At 44.6% G+C, this 16,629-nt stretch overlaps 1 protein-coding gene across 1 annotated transcript; it reads right to left on the minus strand.

Moving 5' to 3' along the window:
* Window positions 509–9,635, minus strand: LOC102181567 (pregnancy-associated glycoprotein 4). The gene is made up of 9 exons (XM_018042738.1): window positions 9,553–9,635; window positions 8,344–8,494; window positions 7,254–7,371; window positions 7,037–7,155; window positions 5,670–5,863; window positions 4,632–4,748; window positions 2,811–2,952; window positions 2,625–2,723; window positions 509–658 (listed from the first exon to the last, which is right to left on the minus strand). Exons 1-9 carry the CDS (start codon window positions 9,603–9,605, stop codon window positions 509–511), a joined length of 1,143 nt encoding a protein of 380 aa, XP_017898227.1. The 5' UTR covers window positions 9,606–9,635.

Consider the following 16,629-nt stretch of genomic DNA (forward strand, 5'->3'; position numbering starts at 1 on the left):
GCAATCCTTTTTCCTTACTAGGAGATGCCTTCAGGATTTAAAGCCTTAGGGTAGGTAGCTTGAACTCCCTCACTAGGTGTAGAAGCCTTAAGGAAAAATGTTGCCAGGCTAAGACCATCAAAGCAGACTGAAGGGAAATAGCGAGGGTGAAAGAGAATTGATGACTTCTGATCTCTTGGTTCCAGTCACTGAGATCTTTGTATTGCTCTGATTCTTGTATCCTGGATTCCCAGAACCATTTCAATGAGTCTCCCCTTTCCTTGAAGCCAGTTGGAGTAGAGCTCCTCTCAATTTTGATTCAGACTTGGTTCTAGATCCTTCACACCCAGACACAAACAGAGGCAATGTTTGTTTCAGCACCATTAAGAGTGAAACCCTTTATTATTACTGAGAATAGGGTGTACAGAAAACCAAATATAGTTCACCAGCATCCTGGGCAGGAGTGCCCAAAGTGTGACTGAGTGTGTGTTAGGAACAGCCTTACTGATTCCTGAACCACTCCAAGCATTTACATTGCCGGTGCCAGGCCAATCCTGTCGTTTCCTCGATCAAAGACCGAGAAATACAGCCTCAGGAAGACGTCACCCAGGACCCAGGACTCTGTAGATGTCCTCACTCTTTTCGCTCTAAAGGCGGTATAGCAGTGGCCTCTAGAACCCTGGAGAAGCCAGAGACACCAGTCAGCATGAGCCCTTACCAGTGAGTCCCCCCAATATCCAGACCCAGCGAAATTATTTGTTTTTTCTTTTTTCCCCTCTTTTGGTAAATATCAAGGGGTTTTTTCAACAGCAGGGGATATGAGAGTTCATCGAAAACCAAAAAGGTCCAAGATATCAGTATATTATGTGGAAGGGTGTGGTGAGTGTAGGACTGGGAGGCTGGGAAACAGAGGAATGTAAAAAAAAAAAAAAAAAGTCCTATTGTAGAGAGTCAGGAACTATATACAACGAAGAGTGATAAACCACATGAAAAAGAATAAAAATAAAAGATTTTTTATGTGTATAACTGTGTCACATTTTTGTGCAGCAGAAATTAATGCAACACTGAAGATATGCCAAACTTAAATATAATTATTTAGAAAAGAACAAGTGTGTCCATAGTTCCCCTCACTCCCTGTTTCTTTCCTTCTGACTCCTGCTCCTTGTTTTCTCTGCAGAGAATGCTGGTTCTCCTCCTGCATCCCCACAATCTGTATTTTATTGAAAAAAAAAAACTTTATTTTGCATTGGAATATAGCTGATTAACAATATTCTGAGTTTCAGGTGGATAGTAAAGGGACTCAACTGTATGTTTCCGGTTATCCTGGTCCCAAAGATACCTCTCCCATCCAGGCTGTCATATAACTGAGTGGAGTTCCTTGTGCTACAAAGTAACTCAATGTAGGTTATCCATCTTAAATAGAGCAGTGCCCACAACACGTTCTTGAACACTTAACTCAGGACCACTAAGAAGCCTCCTTCAGCCCACCCTTACCCTCTTTGGCCACTCCAGGCTTGGGTGGGTAAGGTACTCTGGTTCCCCATCCCCATTAGTCAGTCCGTAGCCCTCATCAGCCCTAGTAAGTCCCCAGGGCCTTAGTGCAGAGCACCTTGAGATGACATTTGCATGAAAACCAGTGCACTTTTGCCTAGAACCAAGCAACCCTCCATATGGCTCAATGAGTTTGTAGTTTTAGAATTCCTGAAATTCCCTCTCTTCCTCAAAGTCTTCTTTGAGCCCATCAGCCTGCTCTGAGCTCTCGCAGGGAGCTGACATGGAGTCTTCACCCTGTGCCGGGGCTGAGCAGTCACTGTGCGCCTTTTATACACCTTATTATACAACCTCCCCACTTGGTTTGGTATCCCAACTGACAAAGAAGGCACCTCTTCAGAGCAAGGGGAAGATGCAGGCGAGGACTTGGCTGACCATGTAATTTATCATTCAAACCAGAAAAATCTTGAGAAGGTATGGCAGACTGTTAACTTTTGCAGGAACTTCACACTTGGACTGTCCCCAGCCATTCTCCTTGTACCATGGCCTATTTTAGGGACTGCTAGAGCTGAATTTTATGTTCATGCACCTAAGGGTTCAGATTGAATTGAAGCTCTTTGGGGACTGAGGACCTTAGTGTTCCCCAATCCCTAACTCCCACCAAGCCATATGGAAAATCAGTGTAGAGGTTTGACCTGAGACACCCTTGTCATGCCCAGAAATTTTTATTGACTGGAGCTGCAAGTTTACTCCTTCTTCAAGAGAACCGGTGTGGAACAGCCCCCCCCTCCCCCCATAAAGTCAGAGGTGAAGGTGAGAGCATGAAACAGTAAAGTAGGTAGACTCTGGTTTTGGGGGTAGATGCTCGGGAACAGGGGGTTTCCTGAGGTTCAATCCCACCTTTGCGTATGCCGAAGCCTCCTTACTCATGACCTTTGCTATGGGCGGAGTTCCTCACACTGGCTCCAGGCAGTCCCATACTGCCCTTTACTTTCAAGTGATGGGTTTTGTGGGAGGCACTGGCTCAGCCACAGGGCTCAGCAAATTCTGCAATGGTGTGACATGGCCTATAGAGGGCGCCCTCCTCCCAGCAGCAGCCCAAGGGTTCCTGCAACCTCCAGTTTGAGAACCAACCCCCAGTATTGTCCCCTCACCTTGAGGATGTAGGCTTGAGCTGGCACTGGGTAGTTGATGCCATTGATGGTGAAGATAATAGAGGGCAGAGTATTGACCGCAGAACATGAAATGTAGTGCTGTTAGAGAGAGAGGGTGAGACATTAAGTATGGAGATCCCTGTTGTGTGTGGAGACTGGGAGTGACCCTGGGGCATTACCCTTCACCTTGAAATCTCGCGGCTTGGCGCCAATGAGCTTTTGTATGTTATCGACCAGTCTTCCTGGGCCATGGATAAATGATGCCCCAGTGTCCACAAGGGCATCACAGCCGTCAGAACAAGCAATAACCTCTCTTCTCATGGAAATGCTGAGAGACAATAGAAGAAAGCGGGCATCAAGGTCACTCTGAGTCTCCCCAGAGGTGCCCCCTTCCCGACTGTCTCCTAAACAGCCCTTCATTTCTTGCCCTCTTTTCCTTTCCTGTTGACACAGCACCTTTCCTGACATCCTCAAATGCAGGACTTGAATACACCAGGATCTTTTGTACCTTGACACAAACTGGTCTTCCTTCCTAGAAGACTTCACTCCCCTTTGACTAGTATATTTCTTCTCATCTTCCAGATTCTAGCTTAATTGTATTGTTTTCGGGAAGTCTTTCCTCTGGTGTTTATCAGTCTCCTGTGTTGGTCACTCTCTGTAGACCCTTCCTCATGACTGCTGCTGCTGGTGCTGCTGCTAACTCACTTCAGTTGTGCCCAACTCTGTCAGACCTCATAGAGACCAGCCCACCAGGCTCTCCTGTCCCTGGGATTTTCCAGGCAAAGTACTTTAGTGGGTTGCCATTGCCTTCTCCTCCTCATGTCTAGCATGTACAAAAGTCACAATTCACTATGTGGGCAAGTCACTTCATGTACATCTGCCTTCTTAGATGTGAGGGCGAGTTTTATTCTCCTTGCCTCCCTAAAGTGCCTGGCACACAGTGGATGCCCAGTGCTTGTCTGTTCAAAGAGTGAATGAACAGAGAAAAAATTAAGAAAGATCCAGAGAGCTGTATCTGATGGGGAACAAATAACAGGTCGCACACAGAGTGAAGATGGAGATTCGCAGGGGAGGCAGATTCTTATAGTAGGGGGGGAGAGGGGCTCCTCTGGGAGAGGGTGTCTCCCAAAACAGCTCCTACAACCAGCTCAGACCCTGAGACCCTGGCCAGGAAATACATGACTAGCCCACACAAACTCCAAAGGGCAGGTGAGCTTTGGTCTGAGGGTATCCCACAGAATCCTGTCAATTAAGCCTCTTGTCCTCAGGTCACTCCTCGATCCCACCTTCCTGATTTTCTGTTATAGCCACTGCCCCACTGTGTGCCCATGAACATGGGGTGCCTTTTTTATTAGTTGCTTTCAGGTCTTAAGACTGCTGCTAACCTCTCTCTACTGCTGGGTAGCTGCTCCCTAAGAAGACCAGTTTTCCCCATTTTCTCAGGACTGTCCCTGTTTTTAAACAGACATTCATCTGTACTGAGAACTTCCTATGTACTAGGTAGCCCTGGACAGTCGGTCATCTTATCATAACTCTGTCCAGGCTGGTGAAACTCTCCCTGATCCTCTGTTCACCACACTATATAGTCCTCTAACCATGCTCCCCACCTCAAAGGGCAGTGGGTGCAGCCCTCTCCCAGCTGCACAGACCTCTCTGGACCCTTTTAGGACCCTAGTCAGAGCCTTGCTCAGAAGGCCTGGGGATTATGAACCCATGAGTTGTTTGTGTATTTATGCGCTTGTGTGCTTGTCTGTATGTGTGTTTGTATGTGTCTCCGTGAGTGCTTGTGTGTCTCTGACTAGCTATGCGTGTTTTTATGTGTCTCTGTGTATGTTAATATGTGTCTGCTTGTGTGTTTCCAAGGGTCTGTGTGTCTGTCTGTGTCATTGTGGGTGGTGTATATGCCTGTGTGACTGTGTGTCTGAGACTGTATTTGTGTGTGTCTGCCTGTGTCCATGTACAGTAGTGGGAGCATCACTTGGGCTGACCCTCAGAGGAGAGGCTTACCGGTCTACGTGTAGAGTCCAGTCATCCGCTTGGACCAATGGTACCCAGTTGAGCTCTCCCTTGTAGTAGCGGTGGTCCACCCCACCAAACATCACCACACTGCCCTCCTGCTCGTCTCTGTAGAGAGAAGTGAGGGGGGATCCTTGGAGGACAGTAACAACAGCACTGACTGAAAGCTGTGCTGGGCCACCCATCAAGGCCCTAATGATGTCCCCATGTACAGATGCAGAAATCGAGTCCAGGAGAGATAGAGATCCAGACTGAGGTTTATTACTGTCTCATGAGTGGCACAGAGGAGGTTAGAAGCTGAATCACTTGTCTGAGCTCCACCCACTATGTCTTTGAAAGATGCCCTGGACCTCCAGCGACCTGAGTGCTCAGACACCCTCAGAGGACAGGGTGCTGAAGTGTTTTGGCTTTCCCTGTGTCCACCTTGTCATTTTTCATGAAAGTCAAGGCCTGGGAGTTCTAAGGGTATGGGTTCAGGTCACCCAGAATTGGCTCCACTGGCCTGTGACCTACAATGTCCTAAGGGCCCCACACTCAGAAGGGACCCCACCTCTGCTCCCCCTGTTTTGAAATGCCTAATATTTCTTGAACGAGGGGTCCCACACTTTTTTGTCCCATACTTTCATCTCTCAGTGGCTCCACAAATTGGGTAGCTGGTACTGGGCTCTCTTTTAAATGCTAATGAGGAAGGAAAGATATCCACAATCCTTCTTCTCCTTCCTTCCTTATCAAATTCATAAGCAAATCATAATGCTTTTTCCTCCAACTTGTTTCCTGTTGCCTTCCTTTTGCCTCCCTCATGACTCACCCCCTAGACCAAGTTACTGGTCTTGAGCCCAGGAGTAGGGTTGTGTTCCAATAAAATTTTATTTATAAAAGCCAGTGGTGAAACCAGATAGGGACCTGGGGCCATAGTTATCCTTGGTTATATTACTCTCTGGATACTTCATTAAGTGTTCTATAATTTTTGTGCAACTGAAAGCATCTTACAGCTAATTTGGAGAAAGGAATTGTCCATCTCAGACTTACTTGCTCAAGTAGAAGGCAAAAACAGGCTCAGAAATTGCACTTTGATTTTTCAGCTTGTCAAAGATGGGGATTGGTCTAGAGCAGCATTGTTTGGGGTAGTTCAAGCCCAAGACGCCATCAAATCTTCTGCCCTGGAACCCGTATTCCTCCACGCTTAGACCAAACGGCTGGTCAGTACTTACAAGGTCCCCAATCTGTGGGAGAGAAGAGTGTTCCCACTTACAGATACATGAAGTGGGGCTAGGACTGGGCTGGGGTGCATTGCCATTAGATCCTTAGAGAAGAATTGAGGCTGGGCTCTGTCTTTGGTTACCCAGAGATGGTTAGAGCAAAGTAAAAGGGGAATTTGGGTTCCATTTGAGAGAGGCTGTGAATTTTAAAACATTTGCCCCTCTGAAAAACACCACCTGAGTGAGTCAAATTTGCCCCGTGGCTTCTGTCCAGGTGGGGCAACCAAGAGTCAGTCCAGGTCCCATTGGTGCCACCTTATGGACAAACAACTGAGAGCCAGGTAGCCTTCTCTTTGGCATCACTGTGACTTAATGACAGGAATGGACTCAATTCTCTGTAAGGTACTGTGGATTCTCCATTTGTCCAGGAAGACAGAAGACAAAAACACAATCTTGCTTGCAGGGTTCTATGAAATTGCTGCCTGGGGAATTACTTTTGGGGATATCTGTATATTTCTGTCAGTGCGTATGAGGGGGGAGGGAACTACTCAAGTACTTTGGGGGAGGCAAGCCATAGATTTATTAGACTCTCAAGGGTCCTCTAGAGTGAGAACTCATTTATCAGGCCCCTTGACTTCTCAGGCCTCCAGTTTCCCTCTCTGGATACCTGAAGGCCTTGATTGCCCCCCAAGGTCCCCATATCAGTTTTATCCTGTCCCCAAACACCCCACAGCAACTTCAGTCCTGAAAAGCCAGCCTAACTCCGCCTTTTATCACATGTGTGCTCTCAGCAAGGCCTTTGCTGTCTGTACTTCAGTTTCCTCATATGTCTCATGAGCTAATCAGAGTAACTGCTTTGTGAAGTTGTTGCAGAATTAAGTGGAAAGTGGCTGGAAGAGTCTGTTAATATAAAAGTCGGTGCTTTTATCCCTTTTCACTCTGAGAGAAATGAACCTTGAACTGCTCATGGGCAGAGGAGCTGCAAGTCCACACCTCAAGCCAAACTCTGGGTTAGCTAATCTGTTTGCTTGTGTGTCACCACGGGCACTACCACCTCAGAGACATGATCCTGTCGATAAGATGGCCAATATCTATGGGGGTAGGATAAGAGGGGTCCTGCCATATGGTCCTGCATCTGTTTCGCAAGCAGTGGTCTCCTCATATCTAGTCCTGACTCAGCATTTGTTACTCTGTTACCCGAACTGTGTCATGAGCAACAACTCCTTTCATTCTCCCAGCTCCATAGGTGATCCAGAACGTCTTATTGGTTGTCCGGAAGGTGGAAGACTGGTGATGCCTGAACCTAACGTGCATAGCTGCAGACACAAGAGATGAGTGTCATCAGGTGCCAAGGGTGTAAATAGGGCAGCAGGGCAACTGAAAGATCATCTGGGTAGGGAGTGTCTGTACTCACAACAGGTTGAGCTGTTGCAAAAGACAGAGGGCACCCACAAAACAGATGAGCCTGTGTCAAAGAGAACCTGGAATTCCTGAGGGGGTGTTCCAATGGTGATGTTACCCACGTAGAATGTCTACATAGAGAAGGAGGGAGTGGGTTAATGCAGATTGATTACCCTCTATTCCCACACTGATGCCTCCCTCTGGGTGTCACATATCTCTTGAGACCACTTTCTAACCACCGTTCAGTTCACAGACCTTGGTCACAGAGGTATCTACATTTGATATATTTTTCCTGTGCTACATTGTAAGCAAGATATTGACTCTATGAACAGGCGTTGAAGTGGTACCTCCTGCATGAGAAGACCAGAGGCATAACCACTGGGCCTCCAGGACCGCTGGACACCCAGGGAAGTCCTGGTGCCTTCATTTGAGAAGCTCTGTAGTCTCTTCAAACCAAGCCTAAGCAATCCCTTTTCCAGGAGGTCCTTCTTGATCAACTCCAGTCACTCCCTCTAAACTCAGACCACATCCAATCAACACCACACAGGTGACCCTTTCATTTGACATGTATTTACTCTTTGCCTATCTCTCAGGCTGGCATGGGCATTTTTGAAGACAAAATAAGCCCTTTTCTAATCTAGAAACTGTAAGCACTGTGTTAGATTCTTACGGCCATACACGGAATACAGGTTCAGTAACTTTTTCCTGCTGTTGTTCTTGCATCTGTGGAAACCGAATTCCTCTACCTGGGGATTCACAATTGCTTTGCATTTTGTTCTACCTGTTGATCAGTGATGGTTCACTCTTCATCTGTAACTGAGGTGCTCACTTATTTCAGAAGGAACAATCACTCTCAAGCTAATGACACGTTTGACACAGAAATGGATATTTACCTGCCACCTGGTAATGGCCAGGCCCAGTCACCAAGACCAACAGTTGAGGATGAGAGTGCCTTATCTCTAGGTGGGGTTCCTGTTTTCCAGTGTCTCGGCCTTCTGCAGGAATCCCAACCCCAACATCCCACCTGGCACCTCCAGATGAGCCCCATGCTAAACTAGAGCACCAGGGAGCACTGTGGAGCACCATCCTCCCAAAATACTCACATCTCTGATGTTTCTCAGTGGGTGAATACTTAGATTTGAGCCACGAAAAGAAATCTGCGGCAGTCTGTAAGCATGCTCCTTCAAGACATCATTCAGCATGTTTTTACCACTGAGGGTTTTTCTCATGGTCTTCACTCTCCTTAGAGGTATTCTTTCACCAAGCATTTGACAAAGAAAACAAAGAAGATGCTACAATTAGCTGTCAGTGTTAAGGTATAACTGTCATTGTAATGGCCCTGTGTGTTTTCTAATCATTTTTATGAGGCATATTATCATCAGAATATTATGCATATACCATGGCAAAGACATAGATTTGAATACAGGTTCTTTTCTGCCATCTTGGGTAAGCCATATGACCATGTGGTGTCTCAATCTCCCCTTCGGCAAAATGGTGGAATGTAACAATACAAACCCTCCAAATAGAATATCTTGGGGATATGCGAAGTGATGGATATAAGGTACCTGATAAATAGGAAGTCTCAACAATGACAGCCATTAGCATTGCTGTTGCCATCCCACTCATTCCTTCTCAAAGAACCTCAAGAAAGGAGGTAGAAAGGGGACTCATTCTCTTTTACAAGGGAGAAATTTGAAATGCAAGAGGTTTCTGAGTTGGCTATGGTCACACTGCTTATCAGATATAAAACAGTGTATCTTTCTACAAGTTGAATGAGAAGAGAGAGTTGAAAGAAGAGTCCAAATATAGGGAACAAGTAAGGGAAATTCAGAGGCTTGAGAAGGAAGGATGAGTCAAATGAAAAATTAAAAGCAAACAACACATAGAGAAATACACACCCAGTGACTTCCAAAGAGATGGAGAAATAAATGACAGTGATACAGAGATGCTGACATAGGCATATACACACTGAAATAGACAGGGAAAACATGTTGAACAAAATGCAGAAAAGTGCTATTCCACAGGACCAGATCAACATCTGCATTGACTGTACACTGAACAGTTGCAAGGAGCTGCATTTTCAACAGGTCATGACATGACTAGACCCCAAGTGTTGTGCAACCCTAATCTACACCAAGACCTTGGGATCCACAGTTCCTATAGCAAGTTACTTATCAATAAGTCAGTGTTGAACTTGAAGAATCTTACAGTAATATCCCTTTCCATTCTAAACCTGATGGTTAGAAGAATAATCAGATGAAAAGAAAAATCCGAGAAAGGAATATGATGTGACATACTGTCCCCATACTTACTTGAATATGCACTCTGAGAAGGCCACCAGCCCGAGGAGCACAAGCCACTTCATGCTTCTTTTCTGGCTCCAAGTACTCAGGGAAGTTTGGATTCTTAGCATGTAGTGGTGACTGGGAGCCCCTAGTTATCTATGCTCTGACCTACCCTCATTTTTCCCTTCAGGCCACTAAAAGATCTGGAAAAAACACAAAGGTCTCAATAAAAACTTTACCTTCATCAGTGTCCTTGGCGAATGGTCTTTGAAGCTTTTCAGAATACAGAGAATTGAGCTGTAATCTTATCCTTGAATCTTGGCTTGAAAATCAAGCTGATCTGCATGGACATCTAAGAAGATGGAAAACCGGGCTACTTGGAGAAAAAAACTGCTAACAATATCATGAAAATGGATATTTGGGGCCATGCTCGACGTGTGTGGTTACATGTCATCTTCCTAGCTACTTCGAGAGATATACATTGCTGTCTTCATTGGTGAGGATATTGCTAGGATGATAAGTTGTCAAATGGCAAAGTGAAGACTTCAGGGACAGCCCAGGGACATACAACTGGGTTTAGGTAATGGGTTGAATGGCACACATGGGACACCTATGATGCTAGGCTGCATCAAAGATATAGGGCAGAGCAGTACTTCAATTGCATGGTTTCTGTATTGCAAGAAATGTCAGATGCATCCACAAGATATTTTCTATCATCCAACAACTGTACAAGGAAGAACTGTGTGCTAGGTTCTGGGTTAAAGGCTTCAAAGTCAAAGTTGATCAAGACAAAAGTAGTCTTTATCTTAAGAGAGCTAGAAGTCTCAGTTCAGTTCAGTTCAGTTACTTAGTCGTGTCCGACTCTTTGTGACCCCATGAATCACAGCACGCCAGGCCTCCCTGTCCATCACCAACTCCCGGAGTTTACTCAGACTCATGTCCATCGAGTCCATGATGCCATCCAGCCATCTCATCCTCGGTCATCCCTTTCTCCTCCTGCCCCCAATCCCTCCCAGCATCAAAGTCTTTTCCAATGAGTCAAGTCTTCTCATGAGGTGGCCAAAGCACTGGAGTTTCAACTTTAGCATCATTCCTTCCAAAGAAATCCCAGGGTTGATCTCCTTCAGAATGGACTGGTTGGATCTCCTTGCAGTCCAAGGGACTCTCAAGAATCTTCTCCAACACCACAGTTCTCATAAACTCATGGCCCCAGGAGGCAGGAAATATGATACTAGGACTAAGTGGCCATGGTGGAATCTGGGCAGCACAGGCCTTACCTCTGGGAGCAGCCTTTCTCCACTTCACCCGTGCTGGAAAGCAGGCCAGTTGGCCATGTTTTCAAGAAAATCAGAAGTTTGGATATTTATGTACAATGTACTGATTTTAAATTAGCTACTAATTTTATTTCCCCAACCCCTCCAAAAAGGGAGGGGTACAAAATCTCCACAGCAATGTGCTGGCATCAACCTTCAGTCTCTGCAGGTTTTTGTTTCTGGCCTAGAGTTGAGAGTGAAGTGGGGACAAAGACGAATTCAATTCATGTTGATTGATTTTAAAAGAGACTGACTGCATACTAAACATGCTGACTCATTGGAAAAAACCCTGATATTAGGAAAGATTGACGGCAAGACGAGAAGTGAAAGACAGAGGATGAGATGGTTGGATAGCATCACCAACTCGATGGACATGAGCTTGAGAAAGCTCCAGGAGTTGGCGATGGATAGGGAAGCCTGGCCTGTTCCAGTGCATGACGTTGCAAAGAGACAGACACAGCTGAAGGACTGATCTGAACTGAACAAATTGAGAACAAAGACTAATAAATCTAACTGCATCAAGGTGTTGACTAGCTACCTATAACAACACATTACTTAAGTGGCTTTGAAATTCAGACTTATAACTCTGCATTCAGAGTGGAATATCTTCTAAGGAAAAACAAAAATCCTGCCCATCAGAACAGAACCAAAGAAAACCAAAAGAAAAAAAGGAAAGAAGTCTGACAATATATTCAACAACTTCAGTTCAGTTCAGTTCCTCAGTCATGTTCAACTCTTGTGAGCCCATGAAGGGCAGCAGACAAACCTCCTTGTCCATCACCAACCTGGAGTCCACACATATTCATGTCCCTTGAGTTGGTAATGTCATCCAACCATGTCATCCTCTGTCATCCCCTTCTCCTCCTGCCTTCAATTTTTCCCAACGTCAGGGCCTTTTCAAATGAGTCAGCTCTTTGCATCAGGTGGCCAAGTACTGGAGTTTCAGCTTCAGCATCAGTCCTTCCAGTGAACATTCAGGACTGATTTCCTTTAGGATGGACTGGTTGCATCTCCTTGAAGTCCAAGGGACACTTAAGATTCTTCTCCAACACCAACGTTCAAAAATCCAGTTCTAACTACTACTTCCTGACCTGAATACAGGTTTCTCAAGAGGCAATTCAGGTGGTCTTGTATTCCCATCTCTTTCAGAATTTTCCACATTTTATTGTGATCCACACAGTCAAAGGCTTTGGCATAGTCAGTAGAGCAGAAGTAGGTGTTTTTCTGGAATTTCTTGCTTTTTTGATAATCCATCAGATGTTGGCAATACAATCTCTGGTTCCTCTGCCTTTTCTACAACCAGCTTGATCATCTGGAAGTTCATGATTCACATATTGCTGAAGCCTGGCTTGGAGAATTTTTAGCAGTACTTTACTAGTGTGTGAGATGTGTGCAATTGTGTGGTAGTTAGAGCAATCTTAGGCACCTCCTTTCTTTGGGATTTCAATGAAAACTGACCTTGTCCAGTCCTGTGGCCACTGCTGCTTTTTCCAAATTTGCTAGCATATTGAGTGCAGCATTTTCACAGCATCATCTTTCCGGATTTGAAATAGCTCAACTGGAATTCCATCACCTCCACTAGCTTTGTTCATAGTGATCCTTCCTAAGGCCCATTGACTTCACATTCTAGGATGTCTGGCTCTAGGTGAGTGATCACACCATCGTGATTGTCTGGGTCATGAAGATCTTTTCTCTACAGTTCCTCTGTGTATTCTTGCCACCTCTTCTTAATATCTTCTGCTTCTCTTAGGTCCATACCATTACTGTCCTTTATTGAGCTCATCTTTGCATGACATATTCCCTTGGTATCTCTAATTTTCTTGAAGTGATCTCTAGTCCTTCCCATTCTGTTGTTTTCCTCTATTTCTTTGCATTGATCACTGAGGAAGGCTTTCTTCTCTCCTTGCTATTCTTCAGAACTCTGCATTTAAATGGGTAAATCTTTGATTTTCTCCTTTGCTTTTTGCTTCCCTTCTTTTCACAGCTATCTGTAAGGCCTCCTCAGACAGCCATTTGGCTTTTTTGGATTTCTTTTCCTTGGGAAGGTCTTGATTGCTGTCTCCTGTACAATGTCATGAACCTTCTTCCATTGTTCATCAGGCACTCTGTCTATTAGATCTAGTCCCTTAAATCTACTTCTCACTTCCACTGTATAATCATAAGGGATTTGATTTAGGTCATACCTGAATGGTCTAGTGCTTTTCTCCACTTTCTTCAATTTCAGTCAGAATTTGCCACTAAGGAGTTCATGATCTGAGCCACCATCAACTCCCAGTCTTTTTTTTTTTTTTTTCTGACTGTATAGATCTTCTCCGTCTTTGGCTGCAAAGAATATAATCAGTCTGATTTTGGTGCCAACCATCTGGTGATGTCATGTGTAGAGTCTTCTCTTGTGTTGTTGGAAGACGGTATTTGCTATGACCAGTTCATTCTCTTGGCAGAATGCCTTTGCGCTGCTTCATTCTGTACTCCAAAGCCAAATTTCCATGTTACTCCTGGTGTTTCTTGACTCCTACTGTTGCGTTCCAGTCCCTTACAATGAGAATGATACTTTTTTTGGCTGTTAGTTCTAGAAGGTCTTGTAGGTCTTCATAGAACTGTTCAACTTCAGCTTCTTTAGCTTTACTGATGGGGGCATAGACTTGCATTATCACGGTACTGAATGGTTCACCTTGGAAACGAACAGAGATCATACTGTTGTTTTTGAGACTGCATCCAAGTACTGCATTTTAGACTCTTTTGTTGACCATAATGTCTATTCCATTTCTTCTAAGGTATTCCTGCCCAAATAATAGATATATTGGTCATCTGAGCTAAATTCACCCATTCCAGTCCATCTAAGTTTGCTGATTCCTAGGATGTCTGTGTTCACTCTTGTCATCTCCTGTTTGACCACTTCCAATTTGCCTTGATTCATGGACCTAAAAATCCAGGTTCCTATGCAATATTGCTCTCTATAGCATCAAATCTTGCTTCTATCATCAGTCCCACCCACAACTGTGTTTTGTCTTTGCTTTGGTTCCATCCCTTCATTCTTTCTGGAGTTATTTCTGCACTGATCTCCAGTAGCATATTGGGCACCTACTGACCTGGGGAGTTCATCTTCCAGTGTTCTTTTTGCTTATCATACTGTTCTTGGGGTTCCCAAAGCAAGAATACTGAAATAGTTTGCCATTCCCTTCTCCAGTGGACCACATTCTGTCAGACCTCTCCACCATGACCCATCCGTCTAGGGTGGCCCCGCACGGCATGGCTTAGTTTCATTGAGTTAGACACGGCTGTGGTCCCTGTGCCAGACTGGCTAGTTGTCTGTGCATGTGATTTCAGTCTGTCTGCCCTCTGATGCCCTCTCTCAGCGCCTACCATCTTACTTGGGTTTCTCTTACCTTGGACATGGGGTATCACTTCACTGCTCTCTAGCAAAGCACAGCCTCTGCTTTTTACCTTGGATGTAGGATAGCTTCTCTTGGTTGCTGCCCCTGATTTGGACGTAAGGTAGTTCCTCTCTGCCACACTTCTGCGCTGCCATTGTAAGCGTCATGCATCTGCACCGCAATCGCAGCTAAAGAGAGCAAAAATTCAACCACTTATTGTTCCTCATATTGTTTCTGTTATTGTGACAGGATCGTATGTATGTTAACAGGTAAAAGCAAGATGATAATTAAAACTAATGTTTTAAAGTAAGCCTTTCAGTGGCTACGAAAAAAGGTTCACACATAACATAAAGAAGTTTAATTCAAACCCTGCTGTCTTAAATCTTGAACTGAAAGCATAAGTTTGTACCAACTAATTATATTCCTTTTTATTTTAACTTTTAAGGAAAATGGGTACTTCCTCCTCCAACCACTGTAAAGCCTAGAAGCAGTAACAACTTGATGACAGTGCCTATTCTGAGGTCTAACATGTAGCTTCTAAATATATTTCCCATCAGAAGATCTTAAAGAGATGGCTGATTTCAGGACTGGATAGAGAAATGCACAAATAATCTTGGGAATTTTGAAGGACTGGTAAAGTGAGGGACTTCAAAGACCAGTGGGGACTGGACAGAATGTTTAGAAACCGAAATAAAAAGGCCAGACATCTTCCAGTGTGTTGGGCAGAATGATGTTTCTGCTTCTTAACAAACTGTTTATGTTTCTCATAGCTTTCCTGCCAAGAAACTAATGTCTTCTGATTTCATGGCTGCAGGCACCATCCACAGTGGTTTTAGAGGCTAAGATGAAGAAATCTGTCAGTGCTTCAACATTTTCTCCTTCTATTTGCCATGAAGGATGGGGCTGGATCCCATTATCTTAGTTTATTAATATTGAATTTTAAGCTGGCCGAATGTGTCCAAATGTTAATAGGAAACGTGATTTTTCACTGAAAGAGATGGGAATACCAGACCACCTAACCTGCCTCTTGAGAAATCTGTATGTAGGTCAGGAAGAAAAAGTTAGAACTGGACATGGAACAACAGACTGGTTCCTAATAGGAAAAGGAGTACGTCAAGCCTGTGTATTGTCACCCTGCTTATTTAACTTATATGCAGAGTACATCATGAGAAACGCTGGACTGGAAGAAACACAAGCTGGAATCAAGATTGCCGGGAGAAATATCAATAACCTCAGATATGTAGATGACACCACCCTATGGCAGAAAGTGAAGATGAACTCAAAAGCCTCTTGATGAAAATGAAAGAGGTCAGCCTTCTGGCAACTTAGATATGTGCCTTATGTTTCCTCAGGGAACCCCTGGCTGAGTTAAGTTGGGTCTGAGACTAGCCATGATGCAGGGGATATGTTCCCACTTTGATGCTCCAAATAGACCTTGGAGAATCTAAGGCCTTGAAGTAATTACAATCACCCTTATATTTTGTAGGTACTTTGCTTTATGAATCTGGTTGGAGATAAAGGACAGAAACACAGGACAAGGCTGGACATCTCCAGGTCCCAGCTGACTGTGATTAGAGGTTCAGCCACCAGCCTTCACAGTCAGGTGCTGATGTTATTCACAAGCAACCTTTGAAGAAGCAAAAGAGGAAAGAGCTTTGGGCAGAAAGCAGTGTGGTCAAAGGGCCGTGGGAATCACACAGGGCAAGATGAAACAAGAGTCATTACTTGTTTCTTTGCTCTATCGGTTCCTTGGCTTTTCTACCCCGATAACAAGCACATGGAGAGTCAGAGCATTGGTAGCCCCCCTGGCACCTGATGCTCCTGGTGATAACCAGTTTGTGTACAAGCCCCTGAGTCCAGAGCATATTCAGCCTTGTGATTACCCCAGGTTCTCCCTTCTTGGAAAGGCTGACATGGCTCATTGCTGCTAACTCACAACTGAAGCATGGGATGAGGCCATGGTGGTTGACCTGTGGAAGGAAGATTGGCAGCGGAAGGGTAGCCATTTATTAAACTTGTTTAACTTGGTCCTTAGCAGGGTCGACTTCCTTTATCTAGAATGTTTTTCTCTCAGACTTTAGCGTGGCCAGGTCCTTCTCCACATTTAGCATCATCTCAAATGAGTCTCTCTCAGGTTTGCTTTCCCTGGCCACTCCACTCTCACAAGCACAGACCCTGACACAGAAAGTGCCTATAGACACTTCCCTCCATCAAAACAATAATTATAGTTACCAATGTGGAAAGGTGGCAGAGGGATAATTTGAGAGTTTGAGGTTAATATATGTATACTACTTTATTTAATAGATAATCAACAAAGAACTACTGTACAGCACAGGAACTCTGCTCAGTAGACTGTAACATCCTGTATGGGAAAAGAATCTAAGAAACAATGGATACATGTGCATGTATAAGGAAAT

This window comes from Capra hircus, chromosome 29, assembly GCF_001704415.2.
Source record: "Capra hircus breed San Clemente chromosome 29, ASM170441v1, whole genome shotgun sequence".
Taxonomy (NCBI): Eukaryota; Metazoa; Chordata; class Mammalia; order Artiodactyla; family Bovidae; genus Capra; species Capra hircus.

What these genes read in the sequence shown, in the direction of transcription:
- LOC102181567 (XM_018042738.1), bottom strand. Translation starts at nt 9,605, where the DNA reads ATGAAGTGGCTTGTGCTCCTCGGGCTGGTGGCCTTCTCAGAGTGCATA. An exon ending in CCAAGCCGCGAGATTTCAAG is followed by an intron (nt 2,724 to 2,810) that starts GTGAAGGGTAAT and finishes TCTCTCTAACAG; the next exon opens with CACTACATTTCATGTTCTGC. An exon ending in CTCAAGCCTACATCCTCAAG is followed by an intron (nt 659 to 2,624) that starts GTGAGGGGACAA and finishes TGGCTTCTCCAG; the next exon opens with GGTTCTAGAGGCCACTGCTA.